Source organism: Pristis pectinata, chromosome 10, assembly GCF_009764475.1.
Source record: "Pristis pectinata isolate sPriPec2 chromosome 10, sPriPec2.1.pri, whole genome shotgun sequence".
NCBI classification, from domain to species: domain Eukaryota; kingdom Metazoa; phylum Chordata; class Chondrichthyes; order Rhinopristiformes; family Pristidae; genus Pristis; species Pristis pectinata.
In genome coordinates, this window is record NC_067414.1 from 15,663,594 (window position 1) to 15,686,164 (window position 22,571).

At 41.7% G+C, this 22,571-nt stretch overlaps 1 protein-coding gene across 4 annotated transcripts; it reads left to right on the top strand.

The window, feature by feature from the left end:
* The first annotated feature begins 784 nt into the window (after positions 1-784).
* Positions 785-21,837, top strand: ptp4a1 (protein tyrosine phosphatase 4A1). 4 transcript variants are annotated; one of them, XM_052024270.1, is made up of 7 exons: positions 785-1,034; positions 3,058-3,155; positions 14,976-15,482; positions 16,445-16,537; positions 17,065-17,195; positions 18,312-18,386; positions 20,256-21,837. In XM_052024270.1, the coding sequence occupies exons 3-7, from the start codon at positions 15,378-15,380 to the stop codon at positions 20,371-20,373; spliced, it is 522 nt and encodes a 173-aa protein (XP_051880230.1). In that variant the 5' UTR covers positions 785-1,034; positions 3,058-3,155; positions 14,976-15,377; the 3' UTR covers positions 20,374-21,837. The 4 variants fall into 4 exon arrangements, with proteins under 4 accessions (XP_051880230.1, XP_051880231.1, XP_051880228.1 ...); XM_052024271.1 differs by having other exon boundaries at positions 899-916; XM_052024268.1 differs by lacking the exons at positions 785-1,034; positions 3,058-3,155 and adding an exon at positions 6,004-6,279.
* Positions 21,838-22,571: the final 734 nt, after the last annotated feature.

Consider the following 22,571-nt stretch of genomic DNA (forward strand, 5'->3'; position numbering starts at 1 on the left):
CCAACACTCCTTCAAAATAATGGATACACAATTTAAATGTCCCTTCTGAAGGACAGTATCACTGCTAGGATAAGTGTGCTCTCATCTCATCTCTCTGGAGGCTGGTCATCTCTCTGGAATTGGCACGGGAGCTCGCAAATGTGAGTCAGGAGCAAGAGGGCTAGTAACTGAGCAATAAGCAGGAACCACCCTGCTCCCACCCCAGGAACTTTCCACTGCCCCCGCCATAGGGGCAACACCTGCCCCTACACCACCTCCATCCAGGGACCCAAACAGTCCTTTCAGGTGAGACAGAGATTCACCTGCACCTCCCTTGAAACACTTTGTGAAGAACTGAGCAATAAGAATCATCTTATGGCCTTGCAATCCTTTACTAAGTTTAAACCTATAAGGAAGTGTTAAAGTTATCCCAACCCAAAGAGGGAAAAAAATCCAGATGCCTTCAGCACTGTGTAGGGTGGTATTAACATTAGACATAGGGGCTTGAAGTTAAGCAGGACTTTCCGGGCAGGGATAATGGAGCACAGACCAGTGACTCATTCCACAAATTCCTTGCATTCCTTTTTCGTTTTCCCATTGTTCCTTTTCCCCCCACCAAGGTTAACCAAACGTTCAGAGAAACACCCAGTTCCTCTTCCTCCAACTCAAAGGAGAGCTGCTCGTTGTTAAATGATCACGGCCCTGCCCTTTTACATCACCCGTTCAACAATATTGTCGACGGTCTCAGTCATGTTTCTGATTTACAGCTGGAAGTTAAAGAAATATTAATTGCCACACTTCCGAAGTTGACCTCAAACTGCGCGCAGCCGTGACAGTTTGTTCTCCTGTCCATGTTCCCTTCCTCGTCCTCTGCAGCTTTCGGCCAGGGAAGGGAACAGACTTCCAAACACCGGCCAATTTATTGCATCCGATCTGGGTGAGTGAAACAACGTCTTTTGAACTCGAGCGATCGCGTTTCTGGCCAATTAAGCGGTGACTCAGGATCACGCACTGAACACGTCAACACCGACAGTACATTGCATCCAAATATTGCGGTGAGTCATTCACATCACACTACCTGTTCATGATTACTTTGTGATTGCATTATGGCCCAACATATTCTGGCTCGCATTCCTCTTCGCAAAGTAGTGTTTAAATGTGCTCTCCCACTGTTTCATACTTTCGTTTATATAGCGTCTTTCATAACTTTGGCGTCTCCCAAAGCCCTCACAGCCATTGAGGCGTCCTCTGACGAGTAGTGGTTATTTGGGATACAGAAAGCATGGCAGCCAGTTGCACAGCAAGCCTCCATAAACGGAAATGAGGTGATGATCTGTCCTAGTGCTGTCGGAGGATGGGTATTGGCCGGGTAGATCTCGCCTGCTTTTCAAAATAATGCCAGGGGATATTTTGCATCCACTTCAGAAAACAGAGACAACCACCCCCTCTTCAACCCCAGCCCGCCCTCCTGATGTCGACCCAAAACGTGGATAATTCCTTTCCCCTCACAGATGCTGCTGGACCCGCTGAGTTCCTCCAGTAGATTGTTTGTTGTTGCTCCAGATTCCAGCATCTTGTGACCCCTGGTCTAATGTATGATCTGAAAGACAGTACCTCAATCTCCCCAAGTACAGACTGGGATGTCCACCTGGATTAAGTGCTCAAATCCCTGGAAAAGGGAACTAACCACAGAACATTACAGAACATAGAACATTACAGCACAGTACAGGCCCTTCAGCCCACAATGTTGTGCCAACATTTTATCCTGCTCTAAGATCTATCTAATCCTTCCCTCCCACATAGCTCCCCATTTCTCTATCATTCATGTGTCTATCTAAGAGTCTCTTAAATGTCCCTAATGTATCTACCCCTACAACCTCTGCAGGCAGTCCATTCCACACACCCACCACTCTCTGTGTAAAAAAAACTTACCCCTGACGATCCCCCTTATATCTTCCTCCAATCACCTTAAAATTATGCCCCCTCATGTTAGCCATTGTCGCCATGGGAAAAAGTCTCTGACTGTCCACTCAATCTCTGCCTCTTATCACCTTGTACACCTCTATCAAGTCCCCTCTCATCCTCCTTCTCTCCAAAGAGAAAAGCCCTAGCTCACTCAACCCATCCTCATAAGACCACAGAAGTCCTGCTGAATTTAGTAGCACCTAAACGTGGCAACTAATAACTGGCCGGTCATGTGCAGGTCTAATCATGTAATACACACAAAGTGCTGGAGGAACTCAGCAGGTCAGGCAGCATCTATGGAGGGAAATAAACAGTCGACGTTTCGGGTCGAGACCCTTCAGCAGGACTGGAAAGGAAGAGGGCAGAAGTCAGAATAAAAGGTCAAGGGTGGGGGATGAGCACATGCTGGCAGGTGATAGGTGAGTCCAGGTGAGGGGGGGAAAGTAGGTGGGTGCGGGATGGGGGATGAAAGGGAGTGGTGTGAAAGGCTGAGAAGTGATAGAAGAGGCAAAGGGCTGAAGAAGGAGGAATCCGGTAGGAGAGGGCAGTAGACCATGGAATAAAGGGAAGGAGGTGGGGAATAGATGGGCAGGTCACGAGGGCAGGGGAGGGGAAAGAGAAGGGGTGAGGGGGCCACAGGAATGAGGGAAGAAAAAGGGGGTGGGAAAAAGGGGGAAAAGAGGGGAAGGAGTTGGCGGAGGTTAGAGAAATCGATGGTGAGACCATCAGGTTGAAGACTACCACGGTGGAATATGAGGTGTTGCCCCACTGCCTGCATCTGGCCTCAACGTGACAGTAGAGGAGGCCGTGGATAGACATATCACTGCCACGTGCTCTCAGCTTGTGCCCCTCCCCCTGCCCCAACCTTTTTATTCTGTCTTCTGCCCTCTTCCTTTCCAGTCCTGATGAAGGGTCTCGGCCTGAAACGTCGACTGTTTATTTCCCTCCATGGATGCTGCCTGACCTGCTGAGTTCCTCCAGCATTTTGTGTGTATTGCTCCAGATTCCAGCATCTGCAGAATCTCTTGTGTCTCTAATTATGTAAGGTGGTTTGGATCATTCCTGCGATTGCAAACAGAACTAAATAAATAAATCTATCTTTCTTTCTTTTAGTACTACCCTCAGGTGTCAGCCTGGGTTAAGCCTCTGAAATGAGATTTGAATCCACAACCTTTCTGAAGCAGAGGTGAAAGTGTTACCAATGAGTCAAGGTTGGTATATCTATAATGCATACAAAATTGTGCATTATTATAGTGCTGTTATTTCTTGTTTGCTATCCATGGCCTCCCTTCTCACTATCACTGTAGCCTCCCATAGTTCTATAACTCTTCAAGATTTCTTTGCCCTTCCAATTCCAGCCTCAGGTTTGTTCCTAATTTTCACTGCAGAACTGCGGATGATTTTTCTCTCCTTTCCTTTTTGCTCATTTTTGGGGGAACTTATTTCTAATTTGAAAAAAAAGGATCTGTTCATGCATTGGGAACAATATTGTCCACCAAGCAGACAGAACATAGAACACTACAGCATAGTACAAGCCCTTCGGCCCACAAAAGCTACAATTTTCCACAGTCCAAAATGAAAGTGATCAATTATGCAAAGAAAATCATGAAAACTTGGTCCAACTGACTTATAATTTCACCTTTTTCTCTATATGAACCTCTCCCTTCCTGACTGCAATTCATCCAATTACGGGATCCTTCCATTTCTTCCTTTGTCATGTCCTTATTTAATTTTCCCTTAACTGCATCTATGCTATTCATCTCAACTATTCTATATGTTGGTGCATTCCATTCCTCGGATAAAGGAAATTCTGTATGTTGGTGTGTTCCCCTACTGGGGAAAAGAAAATTCTCCTGTGTTCCTTACTGAATTTATTCAAGACTATTTGCACTTGCTGGCTCGTTTTCATCGCCCTCACAAGTGAATTTCTCCTTCAATGTAAATAGTGTGCTTTAGGAGAATGATGTTGGATTTGTTTTCATTGCAGACTTTTTCCTCAAGTTTGTCAGGAGGCTGGAGTACAAATGTCCAATAGGTACTTACTGCAACTATTGTAGTCTTAATTTGTACATGGAGCTAATGTTTCAATTATGGCATCCTAGTAATTTTTAGCACTATACTTATTGAGAAATACTATGGTTAGGGAATGGATAGTTTGCATAAGTGCAATATATTTGACAAGACATGCAGTAGAAACATGCAACAATAAGCCATATATACTGTACATCTATTCATTTTAAAGTTAGATAGTAGTAGAATGGGCTCAAGAGGTCTTCCTCCTATTTCTTATATTTTCTTATGTTCTAAAGTTCCATAATCTCTGCTTGTTGCTGGTTTTCTTTGAGGACCTAATATAGAGGAGCTATTATTAATGTGAGAGGATATTCTAGGATATAAGAAAGTTGATACATGCATGTGGTGGGTCTAACATGCTTGGGAGCAACAGGTGACTTTGAAGCTGTGGTTTTGAAAGTTCTCCACCCTTGGGTATTTCCTTACCTGTCTGAATCAATTGTCCCCTAATTTAAAAAGATCGATTGCGAGGATTAGTTCACAATTTCATTGTTATTGCATCATGTAATGAACAGAAGAAGGAACACAGAGTGGACTTTGTCTAAGAACAGAAAGTGCTGGAAATACTCAGTAGGCCAGAAGAAAGTCACCATTTTAACTCTCAGAAATGGTGAAAGGTCATTGACCTTGACATGTTAATTGCATTCTTCTTACTTAATCTTCTGAGCAATTTGAACACTTTCTGTTTTTGCTTTGGAATTCCAGCATTGCTTTTGTAGCTACAACATGGTCCTATTATCATTCCCATCTACAATGTTCTTACAAAAGTTATAAAATAATGATTAATTTTAATTACAAATAGTTGAAATATATATTTGTAATTGGTATTGAGTATACTATTATTTAAGTAAAAGTATAATCATAAACTGTAATTGAAAAATATGTAACTTTTTTAAAAGTTTTCTTGGTTTTTCATTATATTATTCAGGTAGACACTAACCCTGCAAGTTTCCATTCTGAGATTTGTATTGGGTTAAACTGAGCATGTATTATGAAGCACTGGTTTGATTCACTGATGTCTCTCATACGTTATGTTTTATTTAATCTGAATATTCTTTAGAAACTGTTGACCTTTCGATTATGTTAAGCAACATTCTTTTTTGTAAAATATTTTCCTCAGCTCGTTATAAAAATAGCATGCTTGGTGATAGATCTCTTTATCATGATAACTAATTTTGCAAAGCAGACGTTAACAAAATGCCTCCCCCCAACCACCTGCTTCAATGTGTTCACAGATTTCCAATGGAAACTGCAAATTCATTTAAACCCTGACTTTCATTTTCACTAAGTTTCATCGGTCATCATAACTTGTGTGTTTCTAGTGGACTTCAGATTTTCCTCTGTCATTTCTTTTTATGTTAACTGCGTAGGGTTAAATGTTATCTTCCCCAGTCTCCCAGCCAACTCGAACAAATCGTGATCCGACAGCATTCTCTGCTAATTGTCTTGGAAGCACACTATTTGTCATGCACACTTTTGCTTACATGTTCACGTACGATCTGGGTTTGGAGGGGGTGGGGGAAGGCTAGGAGACACGACTCTTTAAGTGTATTTTCCATCTTGCAATTCCAAAATATGAGGACATTTATTTATAACATTAGAAGCACTCGTGACCACACCAGAAATATGAAAGTGACATTTGCAGATAATAAATTTTGCACCGAAGCACACGTAATTCTACATTTATTTTGCATTCTCATTCTTTTTCATATTCTTCTCGTGCGCACGATTAAGTAAGGGGGAAGGGGGGGAAAAAAAGCATTGCACAGCATGACTGATCAGCGCTGCACCCACACCGTTCCCTCCCACGACACCAGAGATCCCGGGCGGGCCGTCCCAACCCGGGCCAGGCTAACTCGCGCTAACCGGCTCGGGCCGGCTGGTCTCTGCGTCCCCCCCCGCCCCGCTCTCTCTCTCTCTCTCTGATTGGCGGACAGCCCAGCAGGGTGACGTAGCAGCAGCGTCAGCCGCCGCGGAGGTTATAAAAAGGCGGGCTGCAGGCGGGGGTGGAGGCTGACGCGGGAACCCGGGACGGAGGTTCGCTACGGAAAAGGGGGTGGGGGGAAAGAACTAGAAGACGAGAGAAATTTAAAACAAAAGACGAAGGAAGGAAGAAAGAAAACCGGGCGAGAGGAGGAACGCCGGGGGATAAAAAAAAGGCTGAACAACCAGAGGGATTAAATATAAAGGCCAGTCTGGGCAGCGTGGAGCCGAGCGGAGCGCCTGAGCGAGACTCGTACTTCAATGAGTAAGCACATCCCTGTAAGTGAGCGGCGGGCGGGCGGGGGCCGGGGGCGCGCGCGCGCGTGTCCGGGGGGAGGGGGGTGGCGCGCGCCGTCCCTCGCTCGCTGCGCGCGCATGTCGGAGCGAGCGCGGCGGGAGGGGGGTGGTGGGTGTGCGCGCCGGTAACGGCCGTCCCTTAATATGGGGGGAGGGGGAAAGAGAGGGTGCGTGACCGCCAACCGCCCGGGTCGGGGGCTGAGCCAAGCCCTGGCTTGGGTGGTGGGAGGACGGGGTGCGCGCCGGCCCCGAGTCCACGTCGGCCCCGAGTCCACGTGTGTGTGTGTGTGTTGGGGTGGGCGGGCTTGTTGGGCGTTTAATTCCCCCCCCCCCCCCATTCCTGGGGAGTGGGGGGGATGTTCCTCCGCGCACTCCCGGCCGCCGCTAAAATGGCTCCTCCGCCCTCGTATCGTGGCCGGCTGGCTGAAGCCGGCCGTCCCCGGGCCCTCCTCAGTCACTCCTTCCCCCTCCCTTCCTCCCTATTCCACGGTCGGTGGAGGAAGATCTCACGGCCGAGAACCGGTGCTTTCCCCTTTCTCCCTCTTCTTTCCCCCCCCCCCCCCCCGGCGATGTCGGCGACGTGCTGACTCGTCCGGGTGGTCCGCCTGCCGCCTCTGGAGTCTTGCCGTGCGCCTGCAGTGCAGGTTTTCGATATCGGCCGTGCCTCCCTGGGCGGGTCAGCGGCGGTCGTGCCCGTCCCCTCTGCTCGTTCGGCGCAGTGCTGGGATCTTGCCGTGCCCGCCGCCTTGGCTGCCACGTTTCCTGCAATATACAGCAGCGGCGACGCATCACGATGCACTTCCCTGGGTGTAAAGCGTTCCTGGCGTGTCCCCGGGTCGTGAGAGACTCCTTGTAGGTGCATGTTCGTTCTCTGCAGCCGGTTTCCATCGGAAGTTTAGCCAGAGGGTTTTCTTTTGTGCCGGTTATGCCGGCAGTGGGCTCATTGTTTCTGAGAAAAAATCGCTGGCGGGTTTCGGACTCGGTGCAACATGTAAAATCGCATGGCGGCCGTGAGATTGTGTGTGCAGTTAGTGCAAGTCCCCACCTTAAGCTGCTTGAGTGAAGGTTTCAGTATTGACCCCTCTCTAGTTTAGTTTAAAATGGATGGTTCTGAGTAGTATCGCAATGCAGTTTAATTTGATGAACTGCAATAGTATATGTTGCTGTCCCAGTATGTGATGTCAAATGAGTGTATTTGACAGTTTTAACATCTCTTGAATTCTGTAAGATGATTAAATATGCCCTTGAGTCCATGCACCTGTTGCGCTGGAATCTTGGTGTGTTGGCTGCCTTACCATCCTGCTTTATGGCAGTGGAGTTCCCTTGTAATTTTCTGAGCCACGACTGTCATGTATGAAGGAGAGATTGTGAAAGAACAATTCCTTTTAAGGTTAGTTTTTTTTTAAAAAAACCTGAATAATCAACCAACATCAGTACAAAAAGTGTCTAAATTCCTTGGGTTATTTAGGAATTAACTTTATGGGGGAGAGTAATATTTTGTGAAAGCAGCTTTGCTTATCCACTGTGTGTGCTGTAACAATTCTATAATTCATTTCCAAATTATGGAATAACAAAAATTACATACAATGGAATCTGCAGCTGTGGAGTTGTAAAGGTTAATCACTGTCACAGGTGACAATTCATAACTTCCCACTGATCTGAATTGTTCCATCTGTTTAAATTTTAATTATATATTCTTTTGATCCTGCATCAGTGGAGCATTGTTTTCTGAACAGAAATTGAGTACACCATAAATCTTGGACATGGATGTTTTAATCTGTTTAAAACTACTGTGGTGCTGGACACTGCATCAGAGCCACCATTGTTCTCCAGTTCGAAAACATTTTGCAGTTTACTGCAATGATGCATTGTGCAAAATTTTCAAAAAGAAAATCTGGGATAAGAAAATGCTTTCAATCTCAATTGCTAGGTTTGTCAAATTGAGAATATCTAAAATGCAATTAGATAGTTTGTGACATTGTTGTGCAGTTATTCTGTTGGTGAAAGCAGTTGTTATTCAGCTATTGGGACTAGGAAAGTACAGACGATCGTTTCCAGAGTGATGGAAAGGTTTGGTGCTAGCATTATCCATTGTGTAAACATCATACATAATTTGTAAGGATTGGTGGAAAGGAATTAGTTCTGAAACTACTGGAAGTGCTGTCTAAATTAGGAACATCCCAATGATTCTGAGCCCAGTACTTAGTTTTTCTAGTGCTCCAATTAGCTTCCAAGCCCCTGACAGTTAAGTTGTTTTGTCATTGTTATCCATTGTTGTTGAATATTAAAAATTTGTACTTGCTGATGGTATCAATCCTGTCACAGAGGCTGCTAATCCATAAGGTTGATATGAATTTACGAGCACGGGGTGCAGAAGTACATTGATTAAGTGAATGGACCAGCTGCCAGAGTTCGAAGCTCTCTGTGGCAGAGACATGAATTTGAATCCCAATACAGTAGCTAGAGAATTTAAATCCAAGTGATTAAATAAATGTGGAATTAGAGATAGTATTAGTAACGGTAACCATGAGATGATCGGATTATTGTGAAAACCAATCTGGTTCACTAATACCCTATAAGGAGGCCTTTGTCCATATTCAGTTCAAAACTTGTGTGGTCCCAGACCCACCATTGCCACTGACTCCTCAGTTTGGAGACAATTAAGAATGCAGACATTGCCAGTGATGACTACATCCTGGGACTAAATTAATCCTTTTTAAAAACACAGGTAATTGATAGGAGCTATTATTAAATTAGCAGCTCATTTTTCCTGACTGCTTTGAAGTTAGTGAAGACATCCTTTGAGGAACAGTTTGGATTGGGTGGACTGAAGGTAACCCCAAAAATACCACTAGGCTAGAGATAGCAAGAGTTTTAATTAGGATTGTTCCAAGTGTCTCGTGCACATTTCTCCTCATCAGGGAAGCCAGTAGATGATTGCTTTTACTGAGGGCTGGTGATTGTATCTTTTGCATTGCTCTGCCAAACTAGTTAGACTGTACATCAGATCTTCGGCCATGACCTGCCTTTTGAATTCCCCTGTGACGCACAGCTTCCAAGAAATATTTATTCATTAAAGTTATGTTTGAGCTTTGGTGGTTTCAAACAACGAGTGACGCAAAGTGACTTGATGTTAATCGTGACTATAGAAAGGTGGATTTGCATGCTTGATTTTGAGTGCTTCTACGAAAGATCATTTACATGTGAACAGGATTTGGGTGGAGTTGCCCTCTAAAAGAAAAACTTGTGCTGCGAGAACAATTTGGGGTTTTCAATAAAAAACCTAGTGCACTGACACTAATCTGCTTGGTGATGATTCATTAGTTTTGATTCATGTTGACCTTGAGTTGGAGCTATGCTTAAAATTGAGTTGCCGGAGTTCAAACACAAGTGGCTGACTGTTCTGTCACCAGATCTGCTTAGCATGGTTGTAGAAGTGTACACATGATTTTCACTTCCGGCACACAGGTGAGTGTAATAAAAGAAATACAAATATAGTCTGCCACTATAGAGGGAATCATTGATTATTCCTCCTTGTAGGCTTTGTTTTTAGCTGTTTGAATCCCAAAAGCCCAAGATATTGTATTTATGTACTATACCGATTGCAATGAAATATCCCATTTTTTTTCAGGATTTGAATAAAATTTCAGATGAACTTCAAGGGTGATAATGACTGTAGCTTAGATGTAGGTGTAAGGATTTACTGGAATTGGGCAGAGTTGGAGAGCTGTTCAGCTGAAGGCATGGTGAGATACTGGGAATAGAATGAAGGTGCACCTTTCAGCAAGTTCTGGAGCTTGACCAGATTAGGTTTGGGAAAGGGCTTGAACGTGAGGATTTTAACTTCAAAGAATTGCAGGACCAGAAACCAAGCAAACTTGAATGTGGAGATCTTATGATCTCTAGCATCCTTGTTTTTGTATTTCAGGCCGAAATTTGAGATGCACTGTCATCAGCGCCTATATAACTAACTGCAGTACATTCTGTATACACTTCAGACTGCAGCCATGGTAATTGACCACTTCTGTCTGCAGAGGATGTACTGCATTGCTGACATTTGCTGTTTTTTTTTCTTTTTGCAGCACTTGGTTTGACCACTTGATTACTTGGTTGTTCTTAAACTGCAGTTCTACACCAAGATTTTCCATGCTCCCATCATCCACCACATCCCCTCTTAATGTCTCTCAAACAAAGCCAAGGGTCAAAGTGCTATTCATCAGTTCCATTTTACCAAATATAAACAGTGAATGCTGTGAACACTCAAAAGATTCTGATGTTTAAGAGCTTCAGCCTGAAACATAACTGTGTTTCTCTTTTCACAGATGCTGCCAGACTTGTGTTTATAGCATTTACTGATTTTATTTCAGATTTCTATCCTCTGCTGTATTTTGATTTTCAATTTTAACTGACCATTGTCAGGCATGACTTGTTTGAATGAAGCTGGGTATTTGCATCCCACTGATGTTACTTCATTACCCTTCTGTCCTTGCTAAAACCCTGTAACTTGTGTATTTATTTGGTGTCCTTTGTCTACAGTGCACTTTTGCTCCAAATCTGTTTATCTGCACTTTCCCTGATCAACACTTCCATCTGGTTATAGATTTGTTATTGTGGCATGCAACCAATCCTTAGCATGTTAACTATGTTCAGCCAGCCATGGGGATTTATTGCATTGTCAGAGATCAGAGTCTTCTAGCATGGAAACAAGCCCAATGAATATGCAGCAACCATCAAGCTCATTTATACTGATCCCATTTTTATTCTCCCCGCATTTCCTACACTTGCTCCCCCCACCCTAATATTCTACCTCTCAGATACATAATAGGGACAATTTACAGTGGTATACCACCCTATAAATCTTTGGTATGTGGAAGGAAAGTAGAACATATGGAGGAACCTGTGTGGTCAGGGAGAATGTGCAAAGATCAGGATTTGAATGTTAAGTCGTTGGAGCTGTGATACAGCAGCTCTGCTACCATGCTAGTTATTTCTTCCAGTTGTTAATCGATGTTTCATTGGATGGGTTGCAACGCTGATCAGAGTTTGTTACTCAACTCAAAGTGGATGCACCGTGGTAATTGGGATGTACTGAACAATCTGCTGTTTAACAGACTGGAAAAGATTGCCATCACAGCTTAAACATTTAATTACTGGTAAATTAACAATCACCTCAACCTGTGAGTTGGGCTTCATTTAGCTGCTGTGTATGTTGATTTTTTTGTCTATCCCACCAGTGAGCAAATTGAGATTTAATCTCACTTTGATTTTTTTAAAAAAAGTTGTAATCATCTCTTAGATTTGATTCCAATGAATGGCCAATGCTTCTTGCCCTTGAGTTCAAAAAAAGAGAAACCAGTGTATGTTTTAAAACTTGTAGGTAGCAACTTGGATCTGATCTGAAGTGAAAACTGGATGCTTCTCAATGTTCTTGGAAGTCCAAATTTTGTTTTTTTTTGTCCTTTATCCAGTAACATAGGTGCCCAAGATTTTTCCTAAAATCCCCACAAGTAAAGCTTAAATTTAATCTTATTAGAATGTTACTTTGACTAAGTAACAATTAGTATTGTATTTAGGCAAATTTCTGACTTCTAAATCACCAAGATACTCTAGTTTACACCTGATTCAATTCTTTTGTCAGTGCTTGAATGTTTACTACAGTCTACTGGTCCTTCCTAGCGTAATGTCTCAATGACGCAAATCTCAAGACTAATCTACTCTCCCACAATATTCAAAATAGAAGCTTTGAGCCATTTAGGACTTGTATTTGAGCCTTGTGGGCTGGTCATAGTCATTTCACTTGTATGAAAGTCATTACTTTTGCTTGGAGACAACATGGTCAAGAAAGCTCACCAGCGCCTCTACTTCCTCAGGAGGCTAAAGAAATTTGGTTTGTCACCTTTGACTCTCACCAGCTTTTACCAATGCACCAGAGAAAGCATCCTATCTGGATGTGTCACGGCTTGGTATGGCAACTGCTCTGCCCAGGACCCCAAGAAACTGCAGAGAGTTGTGGACACAGCCCAGTGCATCACGGACACCAGCCTCCCCTCCTTGGACTCTGTCTTTACCTCTCGTTGTCTTGGTGTAGCAGCCAGCATAATCAAAGACCCCACCCACCTGGGGCATTCTCTCTTCTCTCCTCTTCCATCGGGTAGTAGATACAGGAGCCTGAGGGCATGTACCACCAGACGTAAGGACAGCTTCTACCCCACTGTGATAAGATTATTGAATGGTTCCCTTATACAATGAGATGGACTATGACTTCATGATCTATCTTGTTGTGACCTTGCATCTTATTGCACTGCACTTTCTCTGTAGTTGTGACACTTTACTGTTATTTTCTTTACCTGTACTACCTCAATGCACTCCGTACTAACTCAATGTAACTGCACCGTGTAATGAATTGACTTGTACGATCAGTATGTAAGACAAGCTTTTCACTGTACCTCGGTACAAGTGACAATAATAAACCAATACCAATACATGTTCTTCCCTCAAGCTGCCTTCCATTTCTTTTTCTATTTCTTCAAGTTATGTTCAATCATTTGTCCTTGTCTACTTTCTCCTTTGGGCTGTTATATTTAAATTAATATTTTGATTTATGCTTAAACTTTTAATCCTATTTGATCTGATTTGCTGCATTATTTACGTATTGGCTGTATATGGCCAAAGTAACTAGTTTTATGCTCCGTTTCAGAATGCATCGTAGGCTGTGAAGTACTTTGTACTTGCTAATGTAATGCAAACAAAACAGCAGCAACTTTGTGTGTGTTCCCACAATCGGAAGAAAAGTAGGTTATTTTCATTTGGGAAGATGTGTTGGTCAGGGTGCTGACTCTCCAGATGGTGCCATTGGATGCTGTGGAAGGCCTCCTTTTCCTGTCGTACAAAAATGGGTTCTGTGGTAGTGTGGAACTCAGAATGATGGTGGGGGTCTTCACTTTGATTTTATTCTTGGTATCTGGAGTGGGATGTGAATCACCAACTTCTAACTTGGGTCAGGGGGGCTATTCACTTGTCTAAGGCAGCACAGTAGCTTTCTATCGTCTGCAGGAGCAAAGTCTTTTATCTTCAAGGGTCACTGATTTGCATGATTGCATTGACCTTTAGCAGAAGTACCCATTGCTCAAGTCCTCATTTTGTTAGAGGATTATATTAAAGGCTGTAGCCATAGGACATGGGAACACAGGCCCTTTGGCCAACTGAGTCTGCACATGTCATCAAGCATCCACTGATGCTACATTAATTGTTTTATTTTCCCTATATTCCCACTGATACCACCCCCCCCCCCCCCCCAACCCCTGATTCTCCCTACACACAAGGGGCAATTTAGTGGCAAGTTGACTCACTAACCTATATGGTTTATCTAGTTGTCATACAAAACGTGACTTTCTTAATAGTGCTGTTTGTGTGCTGGACAAGATTACTTGGAGTATGCTGCAGCTGTGCTCATCTCTTGGGTAGATGTAAATGTTCGCACACCATTCAGTGAGTGCTAAGTACATTTAGGGGCACGACATAATTTAAATGTAATAGTTGTCCATTGCTTCCATTTGATAATTTCATATTATAAATTAACTCTTTCAAAGTGCTCAGTTTCATGTAAGGTACTTGTTTTGCTGTACATTGTTATGAGATCTTTCAGCAAGGCTTCAAGGAGTCTTGAGGTGATGCAACCAGATATAACTAGATGTGATGCAATCTAACTGAACACTATGTTGCTATCCATTTGGAATGAATTTCCTTGTGTTGCTTTAACAGTGCTAATCTTTGTATTCTATTGCATTAACAGAGCTGGGAAGTACTGAAATAGAGAACTGTTGAAGTCAAGTGCATCTTCTACATGGAATTTTAGTGTTAAGTGATTTAAAACTTCTAGAAATCTAGATATAGTTGTTGCTTCAATGGAGTATGTGCTTTGGAGATTCACATTGAAGGGGAATGAGACTGGAAGTGAACTTCATAATGGCAATGTAAAAATTACACAGGACTTTGTACGCAGAGTTGCATTCCATTGATTTCTGCCTGCCTACTGCATTCCAACATCTTGTTGCCGGAGGAACAAACATTGTTATTGTGTATATATGCGTGTGTGTGTGTGTGCACGTTCGTTCATTCTCACTGGCCATTTGCATGGAATTCAAATCGCCATATCAAATTGCAAAGTTAATACTTCTGAACATTGAAAACAAAGCCTTTTTTTTGTTTAAAGTAGACTGGTTCATGGGTTTGCATTTTAAAGTCTTTAATTGTAGAGTTCTGGTGTGCTAGAAAGCAAGGGACTGTCACAGGTGATGAATTTTGAAGCTGGTAGAGAAGCAAGTAAAACTCGTTTTAACAAATTGTTTTTGCCAACTCTAGATATTTTGGGTGAATTGATTGGCTTTCAAATGGTATTTCTGATACTGAACTTATCATTTTCAATTTTCTGGATATGACATTTAATTATGTTAGCCACAGCCTTGACACCTTTGGATGGTGGTCAGATCAGTGTCTTATAAACACTGGTGTTTATATTTGTAGTTACAAACTAATGCCTTTATTTAGCTACAAGTTGGGTGTATATTTTTGAGGATTTGGATTATAATTTTGCCAAGCAATTTTCACTTCATTTAGGAAAAGAAAAATGTACAAGTCTCCGAAAATGTTCTATTTAATATTTCTTTTTTTTATTGCAGCAGTTCTGTGGTGTTCTAGGTCACACATTTATGGAGTTTCTGAAGGGCAGTGGAGACTACTGCCAGGCACAGCACGACGTCTATGCAGACAAGTGAACTGTAGAAGTCTACTGCTATTCCACTTAATAAACCCCCTCAAGAGCAGATTACCAGCAACTGGGAGTAATAGAGGAAGATTCATCGGAGACTGTATCTGGATGGGGTAACCAAGTGGGCTGTTTTTTTGTTGGTCACAGTATTACTGGATTGAAGATTTGCTGCTTGTCAAGAGCTTCATCAAAAGCCTTCAAAAGTGTAAGCACTCCATTGGCAGTGGAATTTGACAAAACTGAACCTTTTATTTTCAGCTTTTTTGCCGAATAGTTTTTTCACTTTTTAAGATTTGTGCATTTTTATAAGAAAATGGCTCGAATGAATCGCCCAGCACCTGTGGAAATTACCTACAAAAACATGAGATTCCTGATCACACACAATCCCACCAATGCAACCTTAAATAAGTTCATAGAGGTGAGAATCTATTTTGAAGGATTTAAGTATTTAATATTTAGTATTCTGATAGTTTTCTACTCCTTGGAACAACCCACTTCCTGGTGTTTCCGTTCTGGTAACTATATCAGAAGTGTTTCCTTGTCTTGAGTTTCTGTATAGAAATGTGCTTTTACCCATGCGGTAAAATTTTGAAATGCAATCAGCTCAGGCCATCGGACCATTGACACCACCTCCATCCATGTACATGCTCTTGGGGTTTCTCCTGATTTTCTTTTATCTCAATTTTGCCTGATGAAATTATTTGCCCCGCAAGGTCCCCAACTAACTATGGGCACGTGCAGTGGTTCTCTTGGAAGTTGAACGTTATTCAGCTACAGGATACTGCTCCTGGATGGTTGCATCATCTTGCTGAATGTTGGGTGATTAGGGCACTGAAGCAGTTGACTGTTAAAGTCAGTTGAGGAATTGATGGCTTCACTAACCCGAGCCCATCAGTAGTGATATAAATCGATTTTATTTTTTTAATGCTATGTGACTTGTGTCTAAGCTTTGTAGTTTTAGGTTGCCCCATGGCTCTCTGATTCAGTTTACTAATTGACACTGAGAAAATTCTGGAAGAAATTTGGTGGAGGTCTTCACCCCACTCAACCCCTTGTCAGAAACCTGTTGTTTTGTGTTTTTCAAAACACGTCCTTGGTAAATTAGAAAGCCATGAGAGATGCAGTCTTCATATTATTTAGTTCTGCATTTGTATTGTGGAGCACTTGCACTTTGGACCAAGTGCTCATTGAGCAGCAGATACTGCGATCTGAAAATAAATGGAAAGTTCAGGAAACACATTGAGGGCTTAAATTTTTGACTTGGAATAACCCAACATCTAGCATGTGCTATTAATAAAATTTTGGATATAAGCAATACATTGTGTGCTGGTTGCTTTCAACTCTGTGACAGGTCTTTTATCATACTAAATGATTTTTCAGGAATTGAAGAAATACAGTGTTACCACAGTTGTTAGAGTATGTGAAGCAACTTATGATACATCTCCAGTTGAAAAAGAAGGCATTCAGTTTTTGGTGAGTAAAACGGATTTTGGTTTTAAATCGATAACTCAATTGCAAAATAGACAATACTGATCTAGTATGTTGTGCTAATGATTTAGTACATGCCCCAGCTACGTAAAATCCTACGTTTAGTGCGGCCAGCTTTGGCTGCCCTGAGTAGAGTGAATTATCAGTATAATTGGTTATTTTCCTGATTGCCTCAAATGTTTGCACAATTCTACATCAGATTGATGGATTCCTGTTCTATCTAATATAAGTTAAGGCAGCTTAAGACCAATTCCTACCTGGATTTAAATTGTACACCTGGCCTAACTTGGTTTTAAACTTCCCACTGGATTCTTAACCCTAAGGTTATGGCAGCAGACAATTTATTTTGCAAGTAGCCTTGGTTTCTGCCTAATAGATGCGTGATGGGTGCCAAAATACAAGTTCCATTAGCAAAAGCTTTGGCTCAAGTTGTCATATGTGGGTAATGGTTGTGTTGACCTAAACTAGTAAATTGGCTTATAAAAACACAATAGGAACTGTCTTTTTAACAGGACTGGCCGTTTGATGATGGTGCTCCACCTTCCAATCAGATTGTCGATGATTGGCTTAGCCTTTTGAGAGTTAAGTTCCGTGAGGAGCCTGGCTGTTGTGTTGCTGTCCATTGCGTGGCAGGACTTGGACGGTGCGTATTATTCCTGCGTTCTGAACTTTAAAACATTGCCCTTGAATCATGGCTATATTCTCAGTTTGTGTAGAGTATTCAAGGTAGGAAATGCCTGTTCCTGAGAGGAAGGGCAAAATAAATTATTGGAGTAAAGGATTGATTGCTGAGCTACAATCGGTGAGAAAGTTTATAGAAGTTTTCTTCCAAGGTCAAGTTGAGATGCACTGTAGCTATAGAAGAGTTTTATATCCAGCAATACTGAGAGGTAAGATTTTGAATCCTGCATGTTGAGTGTTGCTGAAGATTAGCTGGAGGCTGAGATGCAAATGGATGTGATTTACAACATTCTTAAACATAGTGCAAGCAATATATCAAAATCAAATCTAAGGCAGGCAAACTAATCATGAGACGTTTGATGGCGGTGTTCACAATGTCATTTAAAGTTCAGTGATTGGGGAGGAGTGATGTGGCCTGGTTTTACCTGGACAGAAATTTGATTTCATTCTATCAGAGGAGAACAAGGGTTCTGACTGGAATCCTGACAGTATCCGGGATGTGGCCATAACTGGAGCAGTGTCTGAGATTTCCTGCAATGTGCTGAGGGTGATGATCCATGGAGCAGAAGTAGTGATTATTAGCCGAGTCAGGAAGGATGATGGAACAAGAACCAAATGAAGCATTAGACCAGAGGTTGTTAACATGTTTTGTTGGCATTGGACTAAGTAGGATATCCTAACAGAAATCTTTGGCATACACCTCAAATTATTAAATTAAAATTTATTTACTTAAATTTGGTTTGATCACATTACCTTCCAGTGTCTTCTATCAAGGCATTGTCAGGTGCCTTTAGACTTGGGGCTACAAGAATTGTGTATGTTGAATTTAAAGGCAGCAGTAAGAGTAGGATACTGAGGCAGGTCTCTTTTCCTGAGAGAGGCACAAAAATTAAACCAATTAGTGGAGCATGAGCTATGTCAACAATTAAAAGTGAGCATTACCCCGTAGGGGTATTGTTAGAACACTGGTTTGTAGAGAATAAGTCACTGGGCTTGTAACAGACAGGTTTGGAAGCATGATACTAGTTTTTAAGTAGTGAAGTGTTCTGAAATGAATGAAACAAATGTTTTTAAACAGAGCTCCAGTTCTGGTGGCCTTGGCGCTTATTGAATGTGGAATGAAGTACGAAGATGCAGTTCAGTTCATTCGACAGTAAGTGAAGTTTGTATTCTGCAAAATCACAGGGTGTGCTGATATGAAGTTTATGCTCAAAAAAAAAACTCAAAAGAACTGTTCCAAAGAGTTAACTTCAATTGTTAATGTCTAGGAGCTCGACGTTTAGCAAAAGACATGAAACTGATCTTTTTGTGTTAAAGAATTGGAATGTTCTATGCATTCAGTTATCTCTATTTCACCACGGCATACTTGAAAGCAATTTTTTTCGTGCCCTTTAAGCAAAATTGTTTTTAGCAAATTAATTTGGAAACCTGACTTCACAAACATTGCTTTTAATGTGCAGCAGCCCATTTATTTTCAACTAATTTCAGATATTTCTTAGTAAATTAGCTTATGCTAAAGATTCCTTAGAGAGGGGGAAGCTTGTCCTGGCATTTAACAGAATCAGGTTTATCACTGAGATGTCAAGAAATTTGCTGATTTGTGGCAGCAGTACAGTACAAGACATAAAAATTACTATAAACTACAAAAAAAGTGCAATAGGGAAATAACTAGGTAGTGTTCATGGACCATTCAGAAATCTGATGGTGGATGGGAAGGAGCTCTTCCTAAAATGTTGAGTGCAGGCCTTCAGGCTCCTGTACCACCTCCCTGATGGTAGTAATGCAGAGGGTGTGTTCCGGATGGTGAGGGTTGTTAATGATGGATGCTGCCGCCTTGAGGCACTGCCTTTTGAAGATGACCTCAATGGCGGGGAGGGTTGTGCCTGTGATGGAACTGGCTGAGTCTACAACCCTCTGTAGTCTCTTTCAATCCTGTCCATTGGAGCCTCCATACCAGGCTGTGATGCAACCAGTCAAAATACATCTGTAGAAATTTGCAACAGTCTTCAGTAACATACCAAATCTACCTAAAACTCCTAACAAAGTAGAGCCACTGACATGCCGCCTTCGTGATTGCATCAATGTGTTGAGCCCAAGATAGATCCTCTGAGATGTTGGCACCCAGGAACTTGAAGCTGCTCACCCTTTCCACCACTGACCCCTCAATGAGGACTGGTGTGTTCTCCCAACTTCCCCTTCCTAACATCTACAATCAATTACTTGGTCTTGCTGATGTTGAGTGTGAGGTTGTTGCAACACCATTCGACCAGCTGATCTACCTCACTCCTGTACACCACCTCGTTGCTACCTGAAATTCTGCCAACAGTGGTGTCATCAGCAAACTTATAGGTGGTGTTTGAGCTGTGCCTTGCCCCACAGTCATGAGTGTAGAAAGAGTAGGGCAGTGGGCTAAGCACACATCCTTGAGGTGTGCCTGTTTGTTTTTCTATAAATGTTTTTCTATTACTTTCCTTGCAACATACAAAGAACTTGAACCACAAGTTCCCCACTTACCTCTTGCTCATTTTACTTCTCGTCTTACCAATGTAACCTTCCACTCCCCTCCTTGCTGTGCCATTTACCTTTGAAGCCTCAAATACCTCCTGGTTGTAAAACATTGCTTCAGTAGTGACATTAGATGCAGTATCCCCCTATCCCCTTTCCAAATAGTTGAGTAGATTTAAGCATTAGCATCAAAATTATGACCATTACATGACTGTTCCATCTTGAAAGAAACCATATTCATGGAACATAGCATTTGAATTGGCAGTCATCCCACATAGTGTGCATCAATTAACTATCCACTTCATATTAGTATTAGGCAGAATTGTCTGCCAGTGTTTAATATAGTTTCTTTTGAACCTGAAGGGACCATTAAAATACAAGTAACCAAATGCAATGGTTGATATTAGTATTGGGAATGCGGATAAATGATTGAAGGATTCTGCTTCAGGCAATTTATTGAATGGTAGAAAACTGCAGCTTGCATGAGAGCAGTTTTAAACCTTGTTTTATTTTATAGGAAACGACGTGGGGCCTTTAATAGTAAGCAGCTCCTGTACTTGGAGAAATACCGTCCCAAAATGCGTCTGCGCTTCAAGGATTCCAATGGTCATCGGAATAACTGCTGCATCCAATAATATCGGAGGATTGATCACTTAATTCATTTGAAGGCATTGGAGATGGCCAGCTTGGCTAATTCAGCAGAAGAACGTAAAATTTTTAGATGTGCTTTGTAATGTCAACTGGTGCTTCCTTCGGAGTTGAAAGATGAAGGTGGTGTTTTGTTTTAAACCCTGAGATTCTTGCCTTCAGATCCACTTTTTGTGAGCTAAAAAGTTGCTGCTGTATGTTTCTGAACTAGAAAAAGGGTCCCTCCACAATTGGTATCAAAGTATAAACTCTTGTCCACATTAATTGTCTTAACAGCTGTGAAGTACAGCATGTGCACCGTTGCTGTTTACAGATGCGAAGATGTAGAATGGCTAAATTAAGCAACAAATTGCTGCCATGTTTTCTTTAGTGTTCCACATGTCTGTGTGTAAAAAGCTGGAACCTCTTAAGCAGTTCCTCCCTTCCCACCCCCACCCTGCTTCCTGTCTTGAGTCATTTTGTGCATTGCTAAACAACTGTCAGCTTTTTGATATCTCATTGAAAGTTTGCCTGAATTGGTCAATGCTACATGAATCTTGTGCACAGCTCCTTCAGTTGAGTGTCCTGCACGCTAGCGTCAAAAGATTTAACTGCTGGCTGCTCACTATACATTTCAACACTGTTTACATGTCCTCCCACAGTCGCACTAGATCTAGTTGCTGCACAACATATACCTAGATTACTTTTTAAAGAAATTATTGTTAACTAAAGTCAAAACAATACATTTGGATGCCCTCTTCTAATGTATATTGTATTTTCAAAAAGGCTTAAAATGCATTTTTGTTGAGAATCATGAGACGTACCATTAATTCAAATCTGTCCCTCTGTCACAGTGTCCAAAAGGACATTTTGGTTCACTAGACTGCGCATTACAATGCTCATAGTGTATAGAAGCACACACGGGTTTAGTTTTCCAAATGAAGCATTACTGGCACTCCACAATTGATCTATAGGGAGAGCCTAAGAGGAGGATTTGGCAGGGGGGCTATCTAATATTAGTATGTTGCCTTTTTGTCTTGTGCAGAAAATGTACACTGGGGTTTGCCCATTACATACGGAGTAATTTTTTTTAAAGGTAGAAATGCTTTGTTGTAGCTAAATTCATATTGTACAGTAACTTTCCAAAACTTGTAATCTTTCTTGATGTAATATTGGAAATTTACCAACTTGTCAGAAGCATAATTTTTGAGTTTCTGCTTAAACTATGCAGGCTATGATGTCTGTAATATTTTGTATGCCTTTTGATTGCATAAGTTAATACTTGGATACTTGATCATTTAATTATGTAATTTGATGCAATGTTGTATTAATGTTAGATAAACCATATTTATACTGTCTTGGGAGCGTGTGGTATAGTTCTGTGGGAGAAATAATTTGCCAGCATTCACCAGCTTGTTTAAAATCTAGTGCGAGAGCTTGTCATCTGAAATAAAGTGGGGGAAAAAAGCAAATCTTTGTAAACTGCTTCTTTACTTACTGATTTTACATTCAGCTTTGAAAGATGCATTTATTTCAGGTCCAGACAACAATTCTCAAGATTGGAAGGTTGAGAACTTGATGATTACATGTTAAAGTTTTAGGACTTCAAATCCAAAGAAGTGAGATTGTTTTGTATGCTATGATCTAGAGTAACTTGAACTATATTTATACTAGCAGATCAGTTAAATTATGTGCTGAATTTAGAAACAGTGTTGCTTTAGATTTTCTTCATTATCTTGGTCATTGAGCAAAGATTGCTTGAACCAGTTCTTGCATTGGAGTTGACCACAGTTGACAGAGGGCCTATCAGAGGACAGCATCAAGTTGAAAGTCAATGCAGTACCTTGCATGATCAATTCATTTCAATGCATTTCATGCAATTTGCAAAGACTGCTTCAGGTATACATCAACTGTGTTTAAGTCTCCATATAAAGGAAGATTGGGTTCCATGCTTAAACTTTTGACTGCAGGTAGCAAATGGACAACATGTGGCATTTTGTGCTGCTGGTTTTTTGTATTTGTATCTGACGTGTGAATTCAGTTCCTGGAATCTCCAGTGAATGCTCCTTCAGTGTTGGATGTATTTGAAGAGACTTAACATCACTAACACTGCAGCTGCATCAGTTGCTGTGGTAATTAGCCAACATATGGAACAAGGGTCACAATTAAATGAGGATTGACTCTTCAAGCTGTCCTCCTATAGGTC